Raw genomic sequence first — 26,882 nt, 5'->3', positions numbered from 1 at the left:
TATCTAATGCAGCAAAATGCTCTTTTATTTCTAATTAAAATGTTTTTCGAAAAATGATAATATATATATATTTATTTATTTATTCAATTATATTAAATTCAAAATTATGAAATTGTATCGACCAAATTTAGAGGTGTCTTAACCAAATCTCGCCAGAAGAACCTGATCAGGACCAACCCGAAACCCGTTGGCACTCGACCTAAATTGCATTGAGCCAATAATTGCAACATGTGCATACAAATGTGTCTGATATCATTTTCTTATGAATTTATTTTTCATTTTATTTTTAAAATTTACTATTAAATTTGTAAACTCGCTTATGAATCCATTAAATAAAAATAATAATTTCTCTTTACAATATTACTGTACAGTTTTAATTAAAACAAAAATTAAGAATTATTTGAAACTATCATATTAATATGAAATAAATATAAGATAAAAAAAAAAAGTATTTTTCGCATTTCTATAACCGAATTGGTTCCGAATGGAAACATCGAATCTTTGCGGACCAGCGCGGCGACACTGACACACACAGAGGCACAGCGCTAGCCACAAAAGGAAAATGGCGGCGATAACTCGGCTGCACCTCCTCTACCACTCTTCTCCGACGACTCTCAAGCCCTCCTTACTCCTAACAAAATGCCCTCACTCTCTCTCCCACTCCTTCAACACCAATCTCCGCCGCAAATTCTCCGCTACTCCTCTCTGCTCCAGCTCAGCTTCAACCCACCAGGTCCCCATCTTTGTGTGTGCGTGTGTATCTGCGTGTTTTCTGTGTCTAAAGCTAAATTCATTCGGTGCGTTTTCAGAGTTCGTCTTCGGCGGATGGATCGAGAGGGTCTATAGTGGGGGATCTTCTGGACTATCTCAATGAGTCCTGGACTCACTTTCATGCTACGGGTACAAAAGGATTTTTCTTTGTATTTTGTTCTGTATTCTTTGGCTTCATTTTTCTTGGTTTCTGATGAATTTATTTGATTCTATAATAAGTCTTTGTTTGCTTAGTGAGAATTTGATAGAAAATTCTCGAAATATGTTTTTGAAAGTTGACGGTTCACTGGAACTTCTCATATATAACGTTTAGGCATTGCTGAGTGCTAGTTTTGTTACTTAGGTCACACAGTTCGAAATGTAGAGTTAAACATTTCACGGTTGGGCTCTTATCCTAAATTTGTTCATATACAATACAAAACAAAGCATGAAAGGAAGATTTTCTAGCTGAGTACGTGTCAAATATATATATATAAACATAGTTTTCAACTTTGGGGAACTCGTGGATTGTTATGCCAGCAGACTATATATTGCCATATTCTTAAGGCCAAGGGCTGTCCGCACAGCATCCAGTGGCTGTAACAGATCCATGCAGAATGTTAACATTGAACAATTGTTTAATTTAGCCCTATTCTGAGCCACAAACAAAGTTGATTTAGTTGACAGCTTTAACTAAGAAGAATCAGTGCTGAAAAGATTTGGGATACAGCCCGGTCATCCATTTTAATTGGTGATAAAAAGGGAAAGTCAATATTGCAACCTAACAAGCTTTCACATGAATGGAAAAATTATTTACTGATACCATCTGTTGGTAATAGTTAGGGAATGTCCCATATAACTCAAGGCTAATCGATCATAATTAGGTTTTGTGATTCCAAGCTTTTGTGTTTACCGAAAGTTGTACTCATGATGCATGAAAATCTACTATATTCACTGCCTTTGTTTTGCATTGGCAATTCTTTTATGTTCGCATTCAGGCTAATCAACCATAATTAGGTGGTGTGATTTCAAGCTTTTGTGTTTACTGACAATTATACTAATGATGCTTGCAAAGCTACTATATTGACTGCTTCTGTTTTGCAAAGCTTTTGTGTGCACATTGATATGAATTTATTTAATGGTTGAGCTTCTCCACCTACTACCTTAATATTTACGTTGGATGCTCTAACATGGTGTTAAAAGCTTGGTTTGTTTGTTCTTGGACTCCTTATGCTTGGTCTATTTGCATTTTTCTCTGGTTCTGTTAAGATGTTGTGCTCATTTAGCTTCTATCTCTGGTTTCTGTTGCTCCAGCACGTGAGAGGGGGAGTTTGTGTGGACTTGATATGGTTTATGTGCTAGTTGGGCCTCTTCACTTAATATCGTGCTTGGTTTTGTTGATAAGTCTTGTGTTTGAATGCTAGGAATTTCTATCTGTTTCAGTTTCCGATTCTATTTGGCTTCACACATGCAAGGTCTGCATTTGTTTCAACGTTATTAGGCAGGCCTACCTGTGAGTGGGTGTTAGAGTTTATTTGGTTCTACACATGTAAGGCCTGCATTTGTTTCAATGTTCTTAGTTAGGCCTGCCTGTGAGTGGGTGTTAGAGTTAGTGTTCTTTAGCTTGATATACATTATTGACACTGCCTGATTGCTTAACTTTTGGATTGATAGTACTAACATTTGTTTTTGTTTCTAGAATATTATTAGTTTGTATGAAGCGGGCTACAAATATGATGACGTAGGAAATCCTGAAGTAGGAAATCCGGGCTACATTATTGTTTTTGCTTCTAGAATATTAATTATCATACATTGACTTTTTAACTAAATTGTTGAAAACTGCCTTTATGTAACCTATAATAGTTTGATAAGGTATCTCTGTAAAACAAAGGCATTCTCTCCAAAATGGTTAAAAAATATGTTATAAACACTTCTTAATTTTTTTCTTACAGATATGTTATTTTTCTTAAAGCATGCAACCTAACGTTGGATGCTTCTTTGGGGTTTACCTCGGGGGGTTTTATAGTTTTTGATATATTTCTGCTATTATCTGTTGTATTTCTGAATTTTTGATACATCTTACAAGTATTGCATACATAAATGGGAGTGTCCAAGTGTCTGGTATGGTACAGCTCCCTTGTAAAGATATCAGTGATGCTTAGGTTGGCTGAAGTTTCTATACACTAAACCTATCACCATTGGCATTAGTGTGGGTGTATGAATAAAATTTTATAGTTTGGAATTCACTTTCATTTGTTTTCTAAAATAGTGTCTGGTTTTGTTTGCTATTTTATTTTAATTAGTACTAGTAATCTCACTGCTGTGGCTAAATGATCCTTATGTCCTGAGAAAGGTAATGTAGAATCAGCTTTAATTTAATTTTTAGGTGATCAGGTACATAGTCTTATCTTTTTCTCTAATATATGCTATCATTCTCTGCAGCCGAAGCAAAACGACAACTAATTGTTGCTGGTTTTCATTTGTTAAATGAGAATGATGAATGGGACCTAAAGCCTGGTGGACGATATTTCTTTACACGAAATATGTCTTGCTTAGTCGCTTTTGCCATTGGAGAAAAGTGAGTGGGATAATCCTCTCTTTTATTTAAAACTCTTGGTAATTGAAAAAATGATCATGAAGTAGGCTTCATTAAATTATCAAAAAGAGAAAAAAAATAAAAAATAAAAATGGCAGTCTTCATTAGCAATTCAATCTTTATTGAATCTGACCTTATAGAATATGAGGCTGAATACTGGGGGAAAAGTGGGTTTTAAAATCTGTTGACTGCCAATTTTGGACTGGCATCATTATCTGGTCCTCATTTTCTTGTGGCATAGTTTGTCAACCAGTTTTCCCTTATGCTTTCCTTTGTTAAGATGTTTCTCTGTGTCTGCTGCTTCCTATTTTCTTGTTTTGTTTGATAAACAATGTTACAGTTCCCACCATTTTCTTTCTAGCTTGTTTGTAATCAAATATTGAAGTTTTTCTGTTTTTTTTTTTTTCATTATGTTTACCAACTTTATGCGACATAGGTTTACTGACAATTGTTTAATAAAAGGTTTTTCTTAGTTATGTAGGTACGCTGTTGGTAATGGTTTTCATGTCATTGCTGCGCACACAGACAGCCCGTGTCTAAAACTAAAACCAAAATCTGCATCGTCAAAGTCTGGTTATCAAATGGTCAATGTGCAGACCTATGGTAGTGGTTTATGGCATACTTGGTTTGATAGAGACTTAAGTGTTGCAGGAAGGGTGATAGTGAGAGGTAGTGACGGTTCTTTCATGCACAAGCTTGTCAAAGTAAAGAGGCCTCTGTTAAGGATACCAACACTAGCCATTCATCTTGACCGGTTTGCCACTGCTTCCTCAAAGTTTATTTTCTTTATCATTTAAACATAATTGATGATTATTCTGTTGAAAATATGTTATTGTATATTGCTGGTGACAATATAGGAAAATGAGAGTTCAACATCTTCATAGATTATGAATCAATTTTTACTTATCAAAAAAAAAAGATTATGAATCAATTTTTTTAAAATTTAACTTTAGACTGGACTGAGTTATGGTTGTTGACACATACAAAGCTAAAATATCCTTCTTTTGCAACACTTTTGGGGCATTCTCATATGAAGCTCAACTTGAATATCTGGTTTTAAACGGTAGTTTTGTTTCCAAAGTGTGTCCAATAGAGATATAGATGATTAAGAAAGAAATATAATTGGGTAGGTTGTTTCCCTTTTTAATTTTGATGTTTAAGATTTCGGTGTTGGAGAACTTAACACTAAGTTTTACAATTGGTGGGTGAGAGGTCTTGGGTTCTAATCCTGCCAGGTATGTTAGTTAAAATTACCAAGCCAAAACAAGGTTAAAAACAAGTTTTCCCTTATGGTCATTCCCATATGGCCCCCTTTGGATGAATGAGGACCTTAGATGTATTTTAGGGTATATTTAGAGTAGTTCTATGCTTGTCCATTATATGAAATTGCTTTGTCATGGAATGCTTACCATGAACAATCTTAAAAGGCGGAATTGTGAGGTTATGGTCGGTGGCCCCTAGGAAATATCCTTATCGTGAACAATCTTAGAAAGTGACATGTCATTGTCGGCGACAAGTGCTGTATGTGTAAGAGCAATAGGGAGACTGTAGACCATCTTCTTCATCGTTGTGAGGTTGCTTGGGCCTTTTGGAATGCTTTCTTTGGTCGCTTTGGGCTATCTTGGGTAATGTTTAGACGAGTAGTTGACTTATATGCTTGTTGGACTGCTGATAGCACTTAGAGTGCTGCGTTGTAGAAGATGGTGCCTTCTTGCCTTTTGTAGGGTTTTTGGAGGGAAATGAATAATAGAAGTTTTGAGGACCACTAGAGGATGTTGAAGGAGCTTAAGTCTTATTTTTCTTCAATATTCTTTATCTTTGGGCAGCTACATTTGTATCTCCTTTGATTCTTAGTTTCCATGATTTTCTTGTTTTTTTCTTCTTCTTCTAGTTAGGTGCTTTTTCTTATGTACCTCAGGGTGCCTTACTCTTTTAATGATATCTTGATTATTTATAGAAAAAAAAAAATGAAATTGCTTTGTCTAGAGTACTTCTTTTCAATTCAATGTAATGAGAATTGACCTTGAACTTTGTTTTCAAACTAAACCTGTTAGATGTCAATCTACTATTGTAGTGTTTTAAAGCACATGGCAAACTGGTGGGAAGAAAGTTATCACATACTCAGTGGAGCCACTACTTCAAAAGTTCTAATATAATCTTTTTCTTCTTCTATTATTACTTATCAAAAAAAAATCTTTTTCTTCTTCTAACAGCTGCTCCAATGATAACACTTCCATTCTACCCACCCAAACTGTGCCTTTGATTTCTAAACTAATTGTGTCTTTTTATTTTTTGGGGTCCTCATCCTTCTTATCTTTCCTTTAATGAATCATTTTACCTATAAGATATGAATATATTTGGGCCAATACACAAGATCCAGATTATAAAAAAATTAAAAAAACATATATATTTGGGCCAATACAGTATTCTCATGTAAGGCAACAATCTGAACTAAAGAGGTGTCGATACATGCACCTAAACTTTTAGAAGATTGACCAGTAACAATTGTATGCTAAAAGACACAAGGTGTCTATGTTATCAATGAACACTATTCAAATCAAAACTAGCCTTTATCAAATGCACATTATAGTGTGATGATTTACCTCTTTAGGTACTAATGTACTATGCTTCTCATTGTTAGTAAAAATTCTTTACCTTGTCATGTGTGGCCAATAAAATTAGTTGATCTAGAAGATCATTTGTGAAGCTCACCCTTGGATTCAGAACTTCAATTTTTGAAGCCTTATTCATTTTCAGTTTATGTTGCACGAAAGATCCAGATGTCCATATCCAAAAGAAACCAACCTATCAATTTATGGAACCACTTTTGGGACCTTAGATGTCTTTTAGGGTATTTTTATAATTCTATGCTTGTCCATGATGTGAAATTTCTCTGTTTATAGTTTTTATTTTTCGTTTAATCTGATGAGATTTGATCTTGAATTTTGGAAGTTTGGAGGGAGAGGAAAAGAGAGGAGAGGAGAGGAGAAGGAATTGTTATTGGTTCCTTTGTTTGGATGCATTAATAAATAATAGGACGCAAAATAGATATCCTGCCCTTTGTTTGGTTGCTGGGTGGAAAGGAGAGGAAAGGATAAGAAACTTTTAAAATTGACAATAAAGTGAGATAAATGTTATGGGTTTTGCTTAGACACTGCTGGTAATTTAATGAACTATGAAGGGTGCAAAGGAAATTATAGAAAAATTCCTTAGAACCTTTTGTCCTCTCCCTTTAAATTACCCCTAATTTGAGAAAATTAAGGAAAAGGGGATTCAAGGGGGCTACGCTATGCCTCCAAATCAACACTAGGATTGTTCTGACAATGTATGATAGTAGCATAAATTAAGAATTGAAGGCTATAAAGAAAACTCAGGAAGAGATAAAATAACAATTAGGAAAGAGAAAGACCATAGTTGCCCCAAAGATTTTTTTTTTTTTTGAAAGACTAAAATTTTATTAATATTCCAAAAAAGAATTGAAAAATATTAAAATAATACAAACTAGAGCTTTTATATATGCCAAGTGTTGAGTGCTTTCCAAGTAAAATACTTGTAGAAAAAAGAAAGGATAAAATACGAAATAACCCTAAATTTTTAGTCAAAGCAAAAGGATATTATTAGAAAAACAGTCCTCAAATCTTATGCCCGATTCTTGCCATTTTTGTGCTGATCTTCTCTATCAAGATATTCGAGCACCATTAATTCGATATTTGACAACTCAACTGCTGACTCTCCTGTATCAAAGCCCCATCTCTTCCCCCTCTCCTTTCCTCTCCCTCCATCCAAATGTACCCTAAGAGATCATTCACATGCATGCCACATGTGCATGTGACTGATATTTTTAGGACACTTTCTTGAGTTTTAAAAGTTCTTTTTGATAAGAAGTTTGAAACAGGTTCTTATGTTGTGCTTCATACTTATTTTATTATTGCATGATGAACTTGCAGCAAAACCACACGATCACTCAGATTATCTGCTGGTTTTCTTTCTGTTTCTTTTTTGGTTGTTTAGCACAGTGAATAAGGATGGATTTAAACCAAATCTGGAGACTCATCTGATTCCATTACTTTCAACAAAAATAGAGGAAACTTTGGAGTCAAAAGAGAAAAGTACAGCATCTTCTTTAAAACCTGCTCATCATCCACTGCTTATGCAGGTATCTCATTCGGTTTTTTCTACAGTAAGCAAATTAATGAATGTTTATCAATTCTTTGATGTGGATTGGGAATTAAGCATTTTCTATGTAAAAGTAAAATGGTCGTACCATGTCATTTTCACATTATTCCAAGTGTTAGAATGTCAATGTTAGGAACAAAGGACTTCATTTTAAAATTTGTTTAGGACAAAGTTAGATGACTTTGTTAAGAGGTTTGTAGCAAGAAGTTTAGAGGGAGAAGAGGAGGCTGGTTCTATATTATTCAGCTTGTTGTTAACCTACTATAAACATCCTATTATATAGGATTAGGAAAATATCACAATGACCAAACTACCCCCAAACCTTAATGAGTTACTAACCCTAATAACTCTTCTAACACTTCTCCTGAAGTTGGATCATATAAATCATATAAATCCAACTTGGAAGAAAATAGCAAACGAAAAACACATAGAAATACTCTAACACTCCCCCTCAAGCTGGGATAGCTTGGAGCACACAATACAAAGACTGATAAATATAAAAATAACATGAAAATTTGCTAAAACTTCAACGTCGGTCGAAAACTCACCGGAAACTGCAACGAGTAGTCGGATCTTTCCAAAAAACACCAAGGCCGATAGGATTTCACCGCAAAACACCAAGGGCCGTAGAATCTTGCCGGGGAACAACAAACGGTCGGAAACCACCGCACAACACCAAGGCTGGTCAGATCTCATCGAAAAACACCAAGGCCGGTCGGATCCCGATAACTAACAACTAACAACCAGGATTTGATTGGATCTCACTGCAAAACACCAAGGTCAGTTGGACCTTACAGCAAAACACCAAGGCTGGTCGGACCTCACCGCAAAACACCAAGGCCGGTAGAATCTCGCCGGAAAACAACGAACCAGTTGGAAACCACCGCACAAAACCAAGGCCGGTCGGATCTCACTGAAAAACACCAAGGCCGGTCGGATCTCGATAACAAACAACGATCACGTTACCCGTGATCAACCAACATCAAAAACTTGAATGGGAACCATTTCCCTTGAGCAACATGTAGCCCAAACCAACATGAACCGGGCTAAAACAGCACTTACAAGCCTCGAAACATAGTGAACCGAACATGAAACCTGGAACTGGTCATGAAACCCACTAAACTGGACAAGAAAGAGGCTGAATCGGACAAAAAACCATTGAACCGGTTTAAAAGAGAGTGAACTGGATCTGGAATGCACTAAACCGGTCTTTAACACACTGAACCGGACCTGGAACAAGCTGAACTGGGCATAAAACCCACTGAACCGGTCTTAAGCATACTGAACCGGACCTGGAACAAGCTGAACCAGGCATAAAACCCACTGAACCGGTCTTAAGCATACTGAACCGGACCTGGAACATGTTGAACTGGTCTTAAACACAATAAACCGAGAAGAAACCAACTGAACCGATAAGAAAACACATTGAACTGGTCTGAAATGTGATTGAACCGGTCTGAACCGGGCTGAAATGTGACTGAACAGGGCTGAACTGGTCTGAACCGTGATGAACACTAATGCGGATAGGCTTATCCTAGTTTTGAGACTGGGATATCCTTATCCCAGATAGGTGACATGGAACACCTGTAACCAAATAGGGTCAGCTTCTCCACCAAACACACCGGAAACCTACCAGCAACGACCAGAAATGCCGAAAAACTGCCGGAGACCACCAAAATTGCCGAAAACACCTCAAAACACCATAGAGGTCGCTGGAGAACTCAAAAAACACCATTAGAAGCCACAAATACGCTGGAAACGATCAAACAGTGCCGCAAAACACCACAAAAGGTTGCCGGAGACTTAGAAATTGCCAATAACTTTCAGTTCACTGGAATACCTCCGAGCGCCACTGCACAAGGCACAACGACGACCAACCACCGTGAAAACGCACGGTAAACAAATTTTTTCCTTTTTTTTCACCGGAGATGTTTTTCCCGATTACTATAGACTATATTCAGCTCTTTTAGAGCTTTATGAAGGCACTTAGCCCACACAGGCGGTGCTGCCACCAATGGGAGAAAACCAAACAAGGGATTAGCCAAGAATCGAAACACACTCTAATACTATGTTAAGAGGTTTGTAGCAAGAAGTTTAGAGGGAGAAGAGGAGGCCTGTTCTATTATTTAGCTTGTTGTTAACCTACTACAAACATCCTAATATATAAGATTGGGGAAATATCACAATGACCAAACTACCCCCTAAACCCTAATGAATTACTAACCCTAATAACTCTTCTAACATACTTAATCATTGTAATTTATGTAGATTCACATTGATAAACCACCAATACTGTGAGTAGTGTCTTTGAAACACGTATTACTATTGACTAACTTGTTAGTGGACTGGTGTTATGTCTTTATATGGGTAACTTTTCAAGTAAAATATTTTTGCCGATTTGTTGAGATAATCGTATAAAGTAATGGTGCACTAAATGAATTTCTATGAAGTAGTTCAATGTGTTAGAACGTCATTCTTAAAATTAATCTAAATTCAATTCTCAGGCTTTGTCGGATGAGTTGAACTGTGGCATTGATGACATAGTGAGTGTTGAGTTAAGTGTTTGTGATACCCAGCCTAGCTGCCTTGGAGGTGGAAACGATGAATTTATTTTCTCTGGAAGATTGGACAACCTTGCTTCAAGTTATTGTGCATTACGGGCTCTTATTGATTCATGTAAATTATCCAGTGATTTATCAAGTGAACATGCAATTCGGATGATTGCTTTATTTGATAACGAAGAGGTAATAATCTTCCACAGCTTGTTAATTTCGTGTGGATGGAGTTTTATGTCTATCTTGTATGCTTGTCATAATAATGGTAATGATTTAATGTTACTTTTCAAATATGCATTTCTCAATTCATACTTCTAAGGATCATCATGAGCCTGTAAAATTTCCATGGCCACATATAGGACGTGCAATATGTACAAATTTGTAATGTAAAATTTTCTTTATGTTATGGGAGCTTGTTCCCATTTATTGGACATACTTTACTATGAACTCTACTATAACTGGATTGAAGGAAATAGTAGGGTTGCCATCCATGTTTAAAATGTTTTATGTTCAGTAATGTTATCACTTTTCAGATGTTTATGGAGATAAGTGACTAATAGGTAACTAGCTTATAAGCAGCATACTATGTTTCTTAATCAATACTCAGAATCAGTTGTCTCTGAAAATTGTGTTTATTTCTAGTTCTACTGGACATTTGTGCTTGTTTTTCTTAATACATTTGTAAATATTGATAATCTCATTTCTGTGTTTGCTCTTGCTATGTTAGCCACTTAACAAATGTTGCTCAAACTCTTCTTCTTTAGGTGGGTTCAGATTCAGTTCAGGGAGCTGGTGCACCAACCATGTTTCAGGCTATGAGACGCATCGTTAGTTGCTTAGTTAATGAGTATGTTGGTGAAGGTGCTTTCGAGCGTGCAATTCGCCACTCATTTCTTGGTATGATATAGTTCATATAATTTTGGCTTTGGGGCCAGCTGGACCCTTCATTACTCTTCTGTTCTTGATTATGTTATATGTGCTTATTGTATGGAGTTATCTTATTCAATGATTTAGTTAATGTTCATAGTACAGAGCTAATCCCCAAGAAACATGATTACCTTTTAACAAACCATCACTAGACTCACAGTCTCAACCCTGGTGATGTGTCATTCTAGGTATTGGACCTACTGGTATCAAATCTTTATCTGACAGAAAGAGACTCTCATATAAGTACCATGGACTTGTGACTAAATAGACATATACATTGAATGATCTAAAATAATTTGACATTAAACATGTGTCAGTATGTCTGTTTGTGTTTGTCTTCATATTCATGCTGAGATAATTTGGTTGAAAGTGGCAACCAATTTGCTAGAGATGACAAAGTTAGCAACAGTTCCTTTGAAGGTGTAACAGAATGACTTCAACTGCATTTGAGTGTATAGAAGTTAATGTTCTTGGTTGGTGTTGCTTAAGTCAGTTTGATACCCCTCCTAATACGAACCTTCGTATACTTAAGTGACGGAAGTTTCTTAGGCTTATGGAGGGTGAGGTCTTATAATTAGAGATCATTATTGGAGGACCATATTCACTTTCCTGAGACATCGGTGTTGGTATGGATCTACATACAAATGTGGAGCTATAGTACTCTAGGATGAAGGAGAGAAGAATTTTGTGATGTTCGATCATCATTTGGATTTCTTTTCTTAGCTTTGAGTTCTTGTTCTCTTGTCTTATGTGTTGATATGTGTTGCTTTTCTCTGTGCTTATGGATTTAAAATAAATTTTCTTTTTTGTTTGTTGGCAAGAAGATACTTCTTCCTGCTTACACTTTCTTTTGTTCCTAATGCTCTATTTTATGCGCAATTTTATTTAATGATCCTAAAGCAGAGACTGTTACAATAAAATGTTTGAGGGATACCTCAAGCTTTCAAATCTTAAACTGAGTCGAGGTATAGAAATGCAGTTTCTGTAAAAGAATGAACTAAGTTGCAATGGCAGTTAAGAATAATGGTCAAGAGATAATGTCCTGGCTTATTCATCCACAGGGTGGAACTAGGATAACAATAAGGCTAATGAAGCCAACTTAATGAGCTGGTTAAGATGTGCTATAAGTTTTTCCAACTGTTGCATTCCAAAGAAGATGAAAATTTTATAAATCAGCATGAGACTTGTTATGCTTCAATACCAACTGTTACATATGGACCAGAATAAAAATTTGTTAGGCAGCTAGATAAATTTAATATAAGTTCACTTCAGGTGAGGAGTGTGAAATAGTATTTGTCATCTCTTATAATTGTCATTCATTTGAGGGGAACTAGAAGTTTCCCATGAACTCTACCCAGTTTGTAGCCTCTCTAATTTATTCTACTGCTTCACTCATAAAACAATTTTTTTTCTGTACAAAAATTGAGGCTTTTCTCTAGTTGCTTTTTTAACTAGGGAAAAAAAAAACATTGGTATTGGTGTATAACATGGATGAAGGGTGTCAGACATAATGAACACCAAGATGGCATCTGTCCAAGAAAAGTAAAATAGTGCACTGGTGTCAGTTTCTGACAGGGAAGGGTTTGATGCACAAGAATTGTAGAAGTCTGTTTATTCTTATACTTGTTTAGCATTATTTGTTTTATCTTTTACTTATTAGTAGTGCATATAAAGCAATTTCTAAAGTATCTTTGTGGGATGCTTTCTATGTATAGTGTCTGCAGACATGGCTCATGGAGTTCATCCAAATTTCATGGATAAGCATGAAGAACACCATCGACCAGAAATGCAAAAGGGACTTGTAATCAAGCACAATGCAAACCAGCGCTATGCTACTAGTAGTGTCACAGCTTTCCTATTCAAAGAAGTTGGCAAAATCCATAACCTTCCAACTCAGGTAGTGACCATTTATAGTCTGTCCAATTCAATTTGCTTACCCCATCTTAAATTTCTTAACTAATAAGTTTGCTTTTTCTGCATTCTTTGGAAATTGACCTTCTAACAAGTTTTGGAAGAAGTGATCCTGTCACTCAATAGTAATTGCTACTAAATTGTTTTTGGATGTTGGTCAAATTTAACTTTTCTGTTATGTATTCACCCATGGAAAGTCATATATGAATGAGGTACACCATTGGATTATTCCTGAAAAATATATTGCAAACGGAAATCATTTAAAAAGGTCACTGACACTAGGGATCCCCTATAGAACGGAAAACATATTTCTCTTTTTGTAATCACCAAGTTGTAACCTCAAATGTAGTTAGTTTTTTTATTTTTATTATTATTTTTTATTTATTTATTTTTATTTCTTTTTTATTATTATTTTTTTTTAATAAGTCATAACTCAAGGTCTAGCTCTTAAACCTAAAATTCAAAGTTTACGGTTTGTTTGTGTACAACTTCAACACGGCCCAAGAGCAGCTGGATTAGGTCGAGCTTGGGTTCTTAGGTATGGTCAAAAGTTATGCCCCTTGCCCAATTAACAATCAGTTTGTGCTAAGTTGTTATTGAATCATCATCATAAATTCCCATTGACAGTGAATGATATGTTATAATTCTAAATCTCCAATTATTCTTCACGACTAGCTCTTCTTGTATTGGTAAGAATTTTATAACTTTATGTGATGAGGTTATATAAATTAATTGGCAAGTTATCTGTAATGAAGAAAATTTAGCAACAGGTTGCATACCATGCACATCTAGTTTTTGTTCCTGGATGCACATCTAGTTTTTTGTTCCTGGATTTTTTACTTGAGACATTGGGAATATATACATTCTTTTTCATATGAATTGCTTCCGTGTAGGAATTTGTGGTGAGAAACGATATGGGATGTGGTTCCACCATAGGTCCAATTCTTGCATCAGGAGTTGGCATCCGTACTGTTGATTGTGGCATTGCTCAACTTTCGATGCACAGGTAGCAAATTGAATTACTTTCTCTGATTTCTATGACATTTTACTTCAAATCAACATATATATATATATACACGCACACAAGAGGAAGAAAAGGAAAAAATAGTCAACCTTACTGGAGTTTGGATGTCTACTGTCAAGTGGGAGGAGTTGGGAATTGTTCATTGGGATATATATCTGATTTCTTAAATATGCTTACTCTTGTGAGCTTTTTGGGTTTGCCGAAGTTATTGGATAAAAAGTTCAAGCTAAGGAGTTTCCCCAGTTCCTATGCGAACACTTAATTAGCTGCGATTAATAGGAAAAATTATAAATCGATGCAAAAAATTTTATGTTAATTATTTTAATGAACTTGATTAAAACTATTAAGCTTTAATCTTTTCAAATTGGTATTGGAAAAACTTGATGACTTAAAAATTTAAAAATTCAGATGTTGGAAACATTGACCGCTTGATCCTTGTTCCAATGTTCAGGCAAATAATTGTCTTCATCCAGGTAAAGTCACCTGGTAAAGTTTGTTAGTTGTAGACCCTGGGAGGAAAGTTATGGAGTGCGTCTGGCAGTGGTTTAAGTAGACCATTTATTTCTTAACGAGGCAATACCAATTAGCTATGGCCAATTCCATATTGTGTTCTACAGGCATTTCAAAAGGCCTGCTTCCTTCTTTGCCTCTGCTTGTTCTTGACCTGTGACCACACTCCATACTATGGCATGATATAGTGATTGTACTGGCTCCACTACATCTATGAAGCTACCTCATCACATTTCACCATAGTTCCATCAGTCTCCTTATTAGAAAAACTGTTGGAGTTCAATTGTCAAAAAAAAAAAAAAATCTGTTGGAGTTCATTTTTATTAGAATCCGATGCTGGATAAAAGGCAAATAATCATTTCTGTTTTTTTGTTTCTTCCATTTGGTGTATGACTTAAGTTGGTTTTTTGCTGTCGGTTCATCTGCAGTGCGAGAGAGATATGTGGTAAGGAAGATGTAGACATTGCTTACAAGCATTTCAAGGCATTCTACCAAACCTTCTCAAGCATAGACAGGAAGCTGAAGGTGGATTTTTAAGATCTAGTCTGTTACGTACATGAAGATAGGAGGATTTTTCAAACTCAACCTTTTATCCTAGTTGGTAGAAGTCAATAAGAATAATCTATCTATGAATGCATAGTCCTTCTTGAAATTATATTTGTTCATTCAGAGAGAGAGAGAGAGAGAGAGAGAGAGGATTGTATTCATTTCTTCATGTAACAAATCTGTAGCTCATAACATTATTTTCTTTCTCAATCCTACAACAAAGAGTTATCAGAAACTGGACATGTAGCTACCCTAGTGGATATGGAATCAACTGTATTCCGCATGATCAATGTTTGTTGGAAGCAACTGTATCTGGGGCAGAAGTAGAGCTGATGTTCTGGCCAGGGTTGGCATCCATGTTTGCTTTGGAGAGTTTCCGCTTCAGTTCGGACAACAACGCCTGATTCTCCCTGTTTAGCAGCTGTGCTTTCTTCCTTAGCCTCTCATTTTGTTGGATTATGTAACAGTTTTGCAAATATAGCTGTGAATTCAACTTCTCCATTGTACTCCCCTCCTGAAAAAAATTAAAATAAAATAAAAGAAGAAGAAGAAATGGGATAGACAGAAAGAAAGAGAAAAATGATTGACATAAAGGGAATTAAGTTGGAACCAACCTTGTATCCTTTTCAAATCTCGAGGGGAATCAGAAGAGGCAGTGGTGGTGGTCGTAGGCATATGGTTTGGTTTAGGGTATAAATATATGGTGGAATGTACAAAAACGACAGAGAAAAGAAGCATGCGAAAACCCACACGATGTGCCTGAAAACAACAAACAAACATCCACCACCACCCCCACAAAAGCCTTCTTGTCTGCCTTTTTCCTGTAGAAAGAAGTGGGATTGTATGAGACTTTAACCGTCGGATTCATCATTAGCATTCTCGAGAAAAAGAACCAACTTTTTGTGAAGTTGTTAGAGCGGTGCACGTAAAAGTGGTGGGAAAATGGCAGGGATCCACGTAAGAAGGAGCTGAAAATAAGGAATATGGATGCTTGGGGAACAAGGAGTGTGAGATTATAAGCCGCTGCTCCTAATGCAACAACAGCATGGAGCCATGGATGGGCAAGCCTGGGTTCGGGCTGTTTGCACGTGACTGTGAAGCAGGCGAAACGAGAGGAGAGCTGTTGATGTTCACGTGATGAGAGCGCGGCTTAGCTGGTTGCTGTTTTTATTTATTATTTGTGTTTAACATTTAGGATTGAGATTGTCACTCAGTATTGTGAGACAACTGTGAAATAAAACCATCACTATTTCTTTTAATGGGCAACTAGAAGTTACAGAAAAAACCAATTTTAACCCTAGACAGCTTTTACAGTTTCCCCATTCGCAAATTATACTGCTTACAGTTAGTCTAGTTAGAGAGCATGTTTAGAATTGAATTAAAAAATAAAGTTTTTAAAGCCAAATATTTATCTTTAAAAAATCTTCATTTAAAAAAAAAAAAAATGCATTTTAACCATTATTAAAGTAAACAAAAAAAATACTTTTAAAATGTTATACCAAACGTACCAGCCTTTTATTTAGCACAACTTTTTAATACTGAAAGTATTACTTAAGCTTTTTAACGTAATCTTAGTGCGATAGCCAAACATAATTTGTACAACAGCTTAGCGAATGCGTGTAACCAGCAAAGGAACCTGAATAGAGAGGCTAACCATGTGAGAACATAAATACAAATTTAGGTATTCACAACTACCAACATTTTCAGATTCTGCAATGGATACGAGTAATATATCCAAAATAAATTAAAGAGTGACCTAAAATATAGTTACAGTCCCAAACGGCTAATATGGTACATAATGTGGGTTTGCTTTCTTATTTCTGCACCAAAAAAGTGTTCCAATGAAGCATAGCAAGTGATGATCAGAGCTTTCACAAATCAAAAAAGCCAGAGGCACACCAAAGATCCCTATAAGCTTCTGAATTCCTTCAATGCATGTTCACTTTGATTCTTCTTGGTGGTGCTGTCGCCAAAAAGAAAACACCTATTTTAGTTTTGCTTGTAGTTAAAAGATGAGCAAAGCCTGTAAGCAAGTTTTTTTCTTTAGTGATAAATACAACATTAAGCCATAATAGAAAAGAAAGCTGCTTCAACTAAAATCAGAGCTTGATGATTTTGAAGAGCAGACCTGTGTCCAAGCCGACCAATTACTTTCCCAGCTCTGGTAAATTCTTCTTCTATTCTCATTCTTCATCAATCATCAGTTGTAAAACATGGCTCTCAAAAACCTCATTTAGAGATGGAAATGGTAAACCCAATGAGCTTCTTCATCATTTATCAGAGATGCAAGAAGCCTCCATCAAACCCAAGATGGTCGAATGGATCAAATATTGGTCTCCATGAAATTAATACATCCAATTCGGTCCATCTCGGTCCTCTATGCCTGCACTCCTGCCAGCTAATAATATGTGCAACTGTAGCAACCCCTCATCATATTTTGGGCTCCAGCTGGCAGCGTGCAGGCATGGCCCATGCCCCTCATCGGGGCCGGGCTAATCCAAAACTTGCATCAGGTTGCTGTTGATGAGACTGCATCAAGTAAGCACAAGAACAGTTAATAGAGTGATTTAAATCCAAATTGCAAAAAGGAAACAGGGCAAATTACCAAAATATGTAGGAGATATGTCATACACAAGAAAACCCAAGGACTTTTTTTTTTTTTTTTTGTAAGTAATCAATATATCATTACGCTTATATATTAATATAAGCGTACGGCGCTCTCAAGTACATATAAGGTATACATGAGAAAACACCTAACTAAAAGGAGAAAAGAGAGCAAGCAAATCATGGTAAGCAATCACCAAGGATAAACAAAAGCTGCTGTCCAAATATACAAAGTATAGAAAAATAACGACTTAAGCTCTTCCAAAGTCTTTTTACGGTTCTCAGAACTTCTATCATTTCTTTTCCTCCATAGACACCACAAGAGGTATGAAGTCACCATCTTCCACAAAACAGCACTCTTGGCGCTCCCAACAGTCCACTAACACACATATAAATTGACTACTCGTCTAGGCATAACCCAAGACAACCCAAATCGACTAAAGAAGACATCTCATCTCATAAGGCACTGACAAGCTCACAATGGAAAAGAAGATTATCCCGGGACTCCCCGTTCCTTTTACACATACAATACCTATTAACTACAATGACATGTTTCCTTTTTTTCTCCTTGAACTTTAGAATCTTACTCAAAATCATTTCAATCTTTCTGATCTCAAACACCAAGCAAAGGAATATAAATCTGTATAAATTTGAACACACTGGTATACCAAGAGGAGTTTGTTTGTTTTAATTTAATTTTAGTTTGAGGTTCAAAGATAAGGAAAGAAAGCATTCACCGAAAAAGAGAGGCAAGCGTATTTGCACAACTATGCCAAGGAGTAGTGCTCCACAATGAAGTACAGTGATCTTGTCTTCCAATCTCAAAGACCACAGGAAAAAATTTAAAAAAAGCCTATACAGAGGCTCTCAGTAAATTTTATAATCAAACTGATACCAATTTGCAGGATCAACAAGAGAGAGAGAGAGAGAGAGAGAGAGGGAGGCCTCCAAAGAAGTCATTAGGAATGATATTGCAGAACTTGGATGGGTGTGTTGGCAAAGGAGGTGGTGGACTTGGTTTCACTAAATGCCAACTATGACAGTGTGAGTGTGGTTTGATGCTTTGAATTGAGTTTGGTGGCAGTGGGATGGGGTAGGTTGAGCTTAGGGTTTGAAGGAAATGGGGAAAAAGAGGAAGACTGCGAAAAATATACACATAAAATTTAGGATTTTTTTATTTTTATTTATTTATTTTTATAATAATATATAGTCTCATCATTAATGCATTTCCCTTTCTAATACACATCTAATTTGTATCGGCATATGACTTACTTATCATAAATGCAATTTTGAATGGCTTTAAACCAATGGCCTCTTCCTTGCTCTCCTCTCTCCTCCTTGGATGGATGTTTCTATCCATAGAGAGAGAGAGAGACAGAGATCAATGGATCTTCGCCTGCACTGTAAAAATTCCCATGTGACCCCCTTTTGGAGAAGCAAAGGCAGCCCACCCTCCTTGCCTCGAGGAAAGCATTGGAACTTCTTTGCTTTGGTAAGAAATCAAAATATCAATAGAAAAGCGCAACAGTGCTACTCAAGTACTCAAGAAGTATATAAGAGATACACCTAGTGAGAACGAGAAACAAAATCAAGAAAATTGGGCAAATTATGATGGTCCAAAGCAGTTGTTTGGTTGTAAAAAGTATTGAAGAAGAAAGACTTTAATTCCACCATTGTCCTCTCCTGGTCTTTAAAACTTCTATCATTTCTTTTCCTCCAAAGACACCACATTAGGGAAGACAGAATCATCTTCCACACTACAGCACTCTAAAGACTACCATGCATCCCTCTCCAACAAGTGAAAAGGTCTAGAACTCGTTTTGACATAACCCAAACTAACCCAATGCAACTAAAAAAAGAATTACACAAAAGAAGACAATACACACTCTCCACTCTCTTACACATAACACTAATCAACCACTAAGACATGCTGCTTCCTTAGGTTATCTATGATGAGAATCTTCACTATGGCAGCCAACCAAGTGAAAAACGGCTCTCATGGGGATCTTATTCCACCAAATATTCTTCAACAAGAAAGAAGTACTATCATGGGGAACAAGGACTGGGGAACAAGGACATTGTAAAAATATCTAAAATCGAAAAACGCTCTCTTGGGCCCAGCATAGCTCGTCTTTGCCTAGAAATGTCATCATAGAAGGCGATTCTTTTGTTATGGCCTCTTCTCTCCAATAATTATCTATCATGCAAATGAAAAATTGAATCTATCATAAAAGATGCACTTCTCCTCCAAGATGGAATCCCTGATTGCTCTATTATTAGGTTAAATAAGTGTAAATTGGTCTGTGAACAATCTAGACAGATGAGCCGCATCCACCTTCTCATGTGGAAACATTCCTACTTATTCTCTCCCACCTGTGGTTATTGTTCCTCTCAGTGACCTTAGCCCCTCCTTGAGCTTCCTCCTACCTTGTTGGTTTCTTTACAGCAGATCTTTTTTTTTTTTTTTTCTGTTTTTTCTTTTCTTTTGTGTTTTGCTTTTGGTGTTTTTCTGTTGTGTTTTTGTCCTTCTACTTTGCACTTTTCTTGTATTTGCTTTAAAAATAAATAAATAAATAAATAAATATATATATATATATATATGTTCCCACATGGTTTAGAAATTGATATATATATATATATATATATATGTCAATTTCTAAACCATGTGGGAACATTTCAACGGGAGCAATAGAAACAAAACATGTCAGTCACCCCACCCTAATGGCACAAAAGAAAGATAAAAAAGACAGAAAAAGTCTGCCAGAATAGATAACAGCATTTGCCTATAAGGCTGCAATCTGATGGCTAAAACAGGAACAATATGGAAAAAAGTTCGCAATAAAGGGCTCTGATGACAAATTATCAACAGTCACTGTTACCTCTTGGAATCAAATACAAAGCTTAATCCAGTAAGTTTGCTCCACTAAAACAGAGTTAGACATGCATTCTCACATGTATTATTAGAATCAATTTTTTGCTTTGAAGTTGTTCCCAACTTCCCCAGGTGATAATATCATTATTTTGATCAATATAGAGAACACCTACCAGAATCTAAAGCATAATCTTATTCCGAAAACACCAGAATATCATAAGCCACAAAATTGTGTTATTAGATGGTTTGTTAAAGTGGTAACTGCCCTTTTGTAAATAACAGAAGCATCATACTATACTTTCTGTTGTAATATCGACTAATAGTCTAGGACACCATGTGAAATGTGTAAGAGGTTAGTGAGAATGAATATAGACTGTGGGACAGCAAGGAATAGGACAGGGTTAGACATGTCCGTTGTTGTTGTTGCATATATTTTGTTTAAGTGCGTCTCTGAAAGGGAGGGAAGAGGGGGGATGGACATGCAACCATCCAAGCCATTATTATTGTATTTATGGTGTTGTTCCACTACAAAGCAAAGCTATTTATAAGATCTGGGAGCAGTGTCTACTGCCCTTGAAGTAGGACATCTCTTACTATAGTAGCAAGCATAAAGATAAGGTTGCCTCTTCCTGTTTGAGAAATATTTAATACTTCTATTTTACCAACATGGGAGAGGTGAACCGCTGAAGTCATCATACCTGTGAAAAAGGTTGGTGAACTTGTTCATGAGGATGGATGAAGGGCATTCCTGGCTGCTGACAAGGGTACTGAGAGGAATGCAGGTATATGGCAGATGTGGAGCGGGCACTGACATGATTAGGATTGAATGCTGTCATCATTGTCTCTGGATGGCCATACCCAATTCCTGTAGGGGTTGATGGTCCAGCCCATGGCCCAGGCAGATGTTGAGGGAGTGGCCGAGGTTGGTGTTCAGGAGAAATCTGAGGCCTATGAGTAGATCCAAGTTGTGGAAATTCAGTGTTGTAGTTCAATGCAGGTGTGTACATAGGCTGCATGGTGTATGGTCCTCCGTTGAACCCAAACCCAGGATCAAATCTTTGCAAATACCTGAAAAACATTTTACTTTTAAAACGTTTGGGATATCCTCCAGAGACAAACAGACTATCTTTCAGCTAATCAGCATCTCAATATGCACAAAATAATGCAAAATCTGGACGTGATGTAGAACTTGAAACTCTATAACAGTTAAAACATTTGGGTTTCTGCAATTTTTTCATATATATTTTTTATAAGTAATTGATTTATCATTAAAAGCGCAAAGCGCAACCCAAGTCACCAAAGGAGCTAAAAACACAGCTGTCCAAGTAAAAAGAGAACAAAGGACTTGAGCTCCTCCAATGTCCTCTCAAGGAGTATGTATGGCAAAGCATAACCAAGCAGCTTTTCCGATCACCAAACTATTTGGGTTAAAACCATCCCACTTCCAGCCAGCAGTCAATCTTTCCATTAACAGCAGGAGAGATTTACAGCTATTCAAGAATAATACAATGAATTGCAACTGGCACAGAAAAGAATAGAAGCTTCAAGAGATTGACTTGCTGTGACAAGGCATGCTTCCTAGAGTAATCAAACAATGGCTACACATATCTCCAGGGGAAACTTGATTCAGGATCCATGAAGCATTGCTGCATGCAGCCACATAACCAGCAAAGTAATATAGAAAGAGGTGAACAATTTTGTGGGCCATGCAGAACTAATATGGAAAGGGGGAAGCAAAGCTTCAGGAGACAGGAAAAGGCCGAATAGCATATAATTAGAAGTTGGACCATGCAGGTGAAAATTAGTCAAAAATGACAATTATCACAAAATGGACAGACATCATAGCAAAGAACGGACAGAAGCTTCCTTGCTATATACCTAATAGCCATATTAACATGGAAACTAATTTCATAAAAGACATTTAGAGGACAATAAGCCTTCAAAGATTTTTATATTAGAACATATGAGATTTTTCCAGTACATTTTTTTTATGACAAGGAACCCTTCCAAGATATGGTCACTTCGTGTACCTACCCCTATCGGGTAAATATTGGACCCATGCAAAGCGCTCAATCTAACATGGATTGGGTAATACTCAGGCTTCACCGGTGGATTGGCCCCCAAAGAATTGTTTGCACCCAAGGGTTTCGAACCTTAGACCTTATGGAAATGCCACCCGGACCAAGGTCCTTACCACTTGAGCCAATTAAGAGACCCAAATCCCTCCCCCATGTTGGCCCAGCAGGGCAATAGAAAGATCAGATAAGGCAAATAAAAAAAATAAAATAAAATAAAAAAAATAGCGGCATACCTGTCATAATTCCGATCATAATCAGGATCCTTACGATCAACCTCACGGTCCCTAAATATAGCCACCCTACTATTTGGTTTGTTCCGACCAATTGGTGGCTCCTTCTCTGTTCTACTTCTAGCTGATCTACTGCTACTTGTCGAAGAATCGATCAGACCTCTACTAGAATTTACATCAGTAATGGCCGAAACAGATTTCTCTTCTATCCTCGGAATCCCCAAGTAACCATGCTGGGAATTCTCCGGCAGCCTTGGTTCATTTTCCGGTTTCCCACTTACAACACTGCTAATACTATTACTGGAGTTAAATATTCTAGCACGAGCCCTGTTATACTCCTCTTTTCTTTCCTCGACGCTTTTGGAATTGCCCGACTTTAAAGAATTTGAATTTGCATTGTTGACAGTCTGTGACCGTTTCTGTGGTCTCTGTTTGATTGCAACCTTAATAACACCACTCTCTTCTGATGGTAAATTGATAGGGATATCTGCAAGTCGAATCAGAGGAAGCCGGCACTCAGAAGTTTTGCGAACAATAATTCTGGAACCTGTACCGTCAGGCAAACTATTGTCCAATAAAACCATTGACTGCAGCGAGTAATGCTGTGCCACACGGTGTGCAGCCAACCGTAAATAGGATGTAGGCAGCTGTGGGAACTCAAATTGCTGTTGAGTAGGATCACGAATAAACTTTTCAACATCTTGCTCCATCCGTAAAACTGAGCAAAGGAAATTACAAGTTTTTTTCAGTGAGAAGGTAAAAGGCAATGGTAATAAACAAATCTAATTCTGATGCATTGAAAAGCGTTCTTGAACACTAGAATATCAAAACATAGATATGTATCATGTTCAAAACAACATGACAAATGAAAATACTGTCAATGAAGGCGATGATGATAACGCATAACCAACTAAAATGATAACGATATTGACTTATATGCACTCAAAAACCGAATATGCGTGAAAACTACAATCACATCACTGAACATATAGATAGAGTGAAAATGAAAATAAAAAAGCCATTAAGCCAACCATTCAACTGAGCTAATTTTACATAATACTTAGTAGACCCTTTTTTTCCTCCCTGAAGAAAATTCACCCCATTCTTCTATTTCCTCATGCTTCCAGGATAGATAACTTTACTCATTAGTTTTCTCTTATTTTCCCTGACAATTTTGAACAGTCTTCGCCCTTACTGTTTGCCTATTCCTATAAGTTCATCAAATTTTCTTCTGTAATCCTGTTTGCAAGCCTAAACATCATGAGCCTAAAATTAGACTCATATTTAATTCCTCCCCTTCCCTACCGGCAGGGGGTCCCTCGCAAAGTTATGCATACTTTTTTTTTTTTTAATGTCAGGGAACCTCTCCAAGGCAGGGCCCTTCGGACCCACCCCTGCAGAGTAAATCCCGGTCCTGTGCACCGCACCCTCGGAAGTTTTCCTACACTGAACTGGTTAAATCACTGGTTTTTCACTAGGAGGTGTGGCCCCAAGGGATTGTTTGCACCCATGAGGTGTTGAACCTTGGACCTTGAAGGGAGCAAACCCTCAAGGCCAAGGCCTTCACCACTTGGGCAAACCCTTGGGGTTAAGTTATGCATACTTTTTGTCAATAACATTTATTTTCAAGACCAAGACATTCAAAAGCACGACAAATTGAATTCTATCATTCAACTTCCACATCTGTTAGAATAATGGCTATATTCTTTCCATATTTCTAAATTTATATTCCTATCCTAGCACAATTGAACCTTTTTTCACTTCGATAACATTACTTCATCATGGATTCTTTGGACTGAGCTTGCTTCATTTGAGCGACAATACTTGTTCTGGCACCAGAATTTCCTTAGGTTTCCTTCTTTTACGGTAAAATCTTCAAGTAAAGCCTTACTTCATTCAAAGTAACCATTCAAGAACTTTTGACTTCACCTACAACACGACCTTTCAGCAAAGTAATAAATCCATTAAGTACAAAACAAGTATAATCTTTAAAAAAAAAAAAAAAACCCACCAACCAAACACTAAACAATTTTAGCTCAGTAATTTACAATAGCTCTCTATGGCTCTTGAACTCACGACCTCACCCTCTACCGTGTTCTAAGAAGGGGAGGGTTGCCATTTGTGCTTAGAGCTCATCAGCTAAACACTCAACAAACCTACATCACAGTATTCCATTAATTAGACTAAAAATTATTCTAGGATCAACAGACATCAAGCAAGATAAACAAGAGACACTAATGGTAGGTTCCATATGAAGCTGCTTCTCCAACTGCTAGACACTTCCTGGTCATAGCATCATGACAATCTTATGTTACATCCTAAGCTGATTGAGGCATAATGATCCTTATTTAAGCTGCCTAGAATAGTAGAACCAAACATCCCAGAGTCGTAGTCCTAATTTCTACTGATAAACATGCAGCATTAGAAGACCACAAAACAAAACCACAATAACCAGAATCAACCCACCAACAGACTTTATACCATTTACAACCTGTAAAACATAGCAAGTACCCAAAACATTACCCTATTCTAATGAAACAGATCATTTTGGCACAAAATTCTTGAGACAAACCACAAAAACACAATACAGCACTCCTACACACATATACTCATACATATACATTTACTTCTCAAAAAAAAAAACTCATACATATGCATACATTTCTTTTAACATAAGACTTATACAACCACTCTTCATCATTCAACATCGTAAAATAACTCACTAATACAAGCTACAGAAACCTCAAAATCCTACATTCTTGTCAAATAACAGCATCGCAGCTTACGCAACACTAACTAACCAACCAAACAAAATAAAATTCATGTTTCGAAAACCATGGAAAACAACAGAACGAATTACGAACTTCCAACGCTACGTACACACACACTTACAAAAACAAATTTACGCGTATGGGCTTACTTGACAAGCGCTCACGAGGATTCTGCAGAGCTTCTCGAAGGAACTGATCGACCTGATTGATTACATCGTCGGAGGCATCCTCACCACCGGCCGAAACCGAATTCGAAGCAACAGAAGCCGATGAAGCCGAAACTGAAGCTGAGCTATCGCTCAGCTCTTGAACCGGCTTGGAGTCTTTCTTGGAGGAGAGTATGAGGCGGCTCATGGACTCGTCCAAATCGGCGACCTCCCACGACTCCGGGGCTCCGAGATCCTCCACAGAGCCCTCCATAGCCTCAGATTAAAGAAAACAGAAAAACACAACACAAAAAGAAAAAAACCTAGGGTTTGGAGGGTGCCGAAGAAACCATCAAATGACGTCTGGTTTCGACAGGAAAACCCTAGGGTCGTCGAAGGGTTTGACGAACTTCATGAGAAATCTAGGGTTAGGGTTTAGGATTTTTTGAGAGGAAGAGATAGTGATCAGGAGGAGAGACGAGAGAGAATGAGAGACTGGGATAGGGTTTGACGATGGCGTTTTTTTGGGTGAGCGCGTGGTATACTTCTCACGCGTTCTGACGCGTGGGGGTTCCGATGCTTTATTAGTAGGAAGAGGTTTGGGTGGGTGCGGCGCGTATTGGGTCGCTTCGGATGCACTCATACGATTGAGATCCATTCGATACTCTACGCAATACCTTGTTCTTGTTTTGGTCTTTCGTTACGGTTCTTCAAATATTAAATAAGTATAACTATTGAAAAAGTAAAAACTTTTACTTTAATTACTTTTTTTTAATACACAGTGTAATAAGTTTTCTATTATATTATCTATTTTATTTAAATATTATTTGTTAAAATTTTTTATTCAATTCTTACAACAGTGAATGGAATAATTCCTAAGAAAGAAGGGTTTTTTTTTTTTTTTTCTATTCGATTGAGAAGGGAAAAGGGAAATAACAAGAACACAAAACAAAAGAAAGAAAGGGATTTGGATTTGCATGTATGCAGTTTTTTTGTTCGGTCAAGTTCCATTTGGGTGGCTTAGGTTAAAGATAATTTGTTGCAAGGAATAAGTTTTTAGAGTGTTGGTGTTCCTCAAAATAGTTCTTGAGGCGAGAGAAAAATCTTCAAGCTGAGGGATATTGCTAAAGGTTTTCTTAAATATGAGGTTGGGGATGGGGAAAGCATTCACATGTGGGTGGATTAT

At 36.9% G+C, this 26,882-nt stretch overlaps 2 protein-coding genes across 5 annotated transcripts; one reads left to right on the top strand and one right to left on the bottom strand.

Moving 5' to 3' along the window:
* The first annotated feature begins 465 nt into the window (after positions 1 to 465).
* LOC132190402 (probable aspartyl aminopeptidase) lies at positions 466 to 15,279 on the top strand. 2 transcript variants are annotated; one of them, XM_059605382.1, is made up of 10 exons: positions 466 to 733; positions 810 to 900; positions 3,193 to 3,328; positions 3,828 to 4,100; positions 7,358 to 7,502; positions 10,027 to 10,266; positions 10,842 to 10,974; positions 12,720 to 12,901; positions 13,809 to 13,921; positions 14,878 to 15,279. In XM_059605382.1, the coding sequence occupies exons 1-10, from the start codon at positions 563 to 565 to the stop codon at positions 14,984 to 14,986; spliced, it is 1,593 nt and encodes a 530-aa protein (XP_059461365.1). In that variant the 5' UTR covers positions 466 to 562; the 3' UTR covers positions 14,987 to 15,279. The 2 variants fall into 2 exon arrangements, with proteins under 2 accessions (XP_059461365.1, XP_059461372.1); XM_059605389.1 differs by lacking the exon at positions 466 to 733 and having other exon boundaries at positions 811 to 900; positions 3,820 to 4,100.
* A 1,330-nt stretch (positions 15,280 to 16,609) lies between these two features.
* LOC132183973 (uncharacterized) lies at positions 16,610 to 26,235 on the bottom strand. Of its 3 annotated transcripts, none has more exons than XM_059597461.1 (5): positions 25,700 to 26,235; positions 22,783 to 23,497; positions 21,170 to 21,539; positions 17,124 to 17,524; positions 16,610 to 17,018 (listed from the first exon to the last, which is right to left on the bottom strand). In XM_059597461.1, the coding sequence occupies exons 1-4, from the start codon at positions 25,968 to 25,970 to the stop codon at positions 17,474 to 17,476; spliced, it is 1,407 nt and encodes a 468-aa protein (XP_059453444.1). In that variant the 5' UTR covers positions 25,971 to 26,235; the 3' UTR covers positions 16,610 to 17,018; positions 17,124 to 17,473. The 3 variants fall into 3 exon arrangements, with proteins under 3 accessions (XP_059453444.1, XP_059453436.1, XP_059453450.1); XM_059597453.1 differs by having other exon boundaries at positions 16,610 to 16,958; XM_059597467.1 differs by lacking the exon at positions 25,700 to 26,235 and adding an exon at positions 24,555 to 24,693 and having other exon boundaries at positions 16,610 to 16,958.
* Positions 26,236 to 26,882: the final 647 nt, after the last annotated feature.

This window comes from Corylus avellana, chromosome ca1 (genome assembly GCF_901000735.1).
Source record: "Corylus avellana chromosome ca1, CavTom2PMs-1.0".
Classification (NCBI taxonomy): Eukaryota; Viridiplantae; Streptophyta; class Magnoliopsida; order Fagales; family Betulaceae; genus Corylus; species Corylus avellana.
The sequence above is the reverse complement of the archived record's forward strand: the minus strand, read 5'-3'. Positions and strand labels throughout refer to the sequence as shown.

Coding starts and splice junctions, on each gene's coding strand:
- LOC132183973 (XM_059597461.1), bottom strand. CDS start 25,970: ATGGAGGGCTCTGTGGAGGATCTCGGAGCCCCGGAGTCGTGGGAGGTC. Junction 23,498..25,699: donor TCCTCGTGAGCGCTTGTCAA/GTAAGCCCATAC, acceptor TCCTTTGCTCAG/TTTTACGGATGGAGCAAGAT. Junction 17,525..21,169: donor TTCACCAACCTTTTTCACAG/GTATGATGACTT, acceptor TACTTGATGCAG/TCTCATCAACAGCAACCTGA.
- LOC132190402 (XM_059605382.1), top strand. CDS start 563: ATGGCGGCGATAACTCGGCTGCACCTCCTCTACCACTCTTCTCCGACG. Junction 4,101..7,357: donor CTAGCCATTCATCTTGACCG/GTTTGCCACTGC, acceptor TTGGTTGTTTAG/CACAGTGAATAAGGATGGAT. Junction 10,975..12,719: donor AATTCGCCACTCATTTCTTG/GTATGATATAGT, acceptor TTCTATGTATAG/TGTCTGCAGACATGGCTCAT.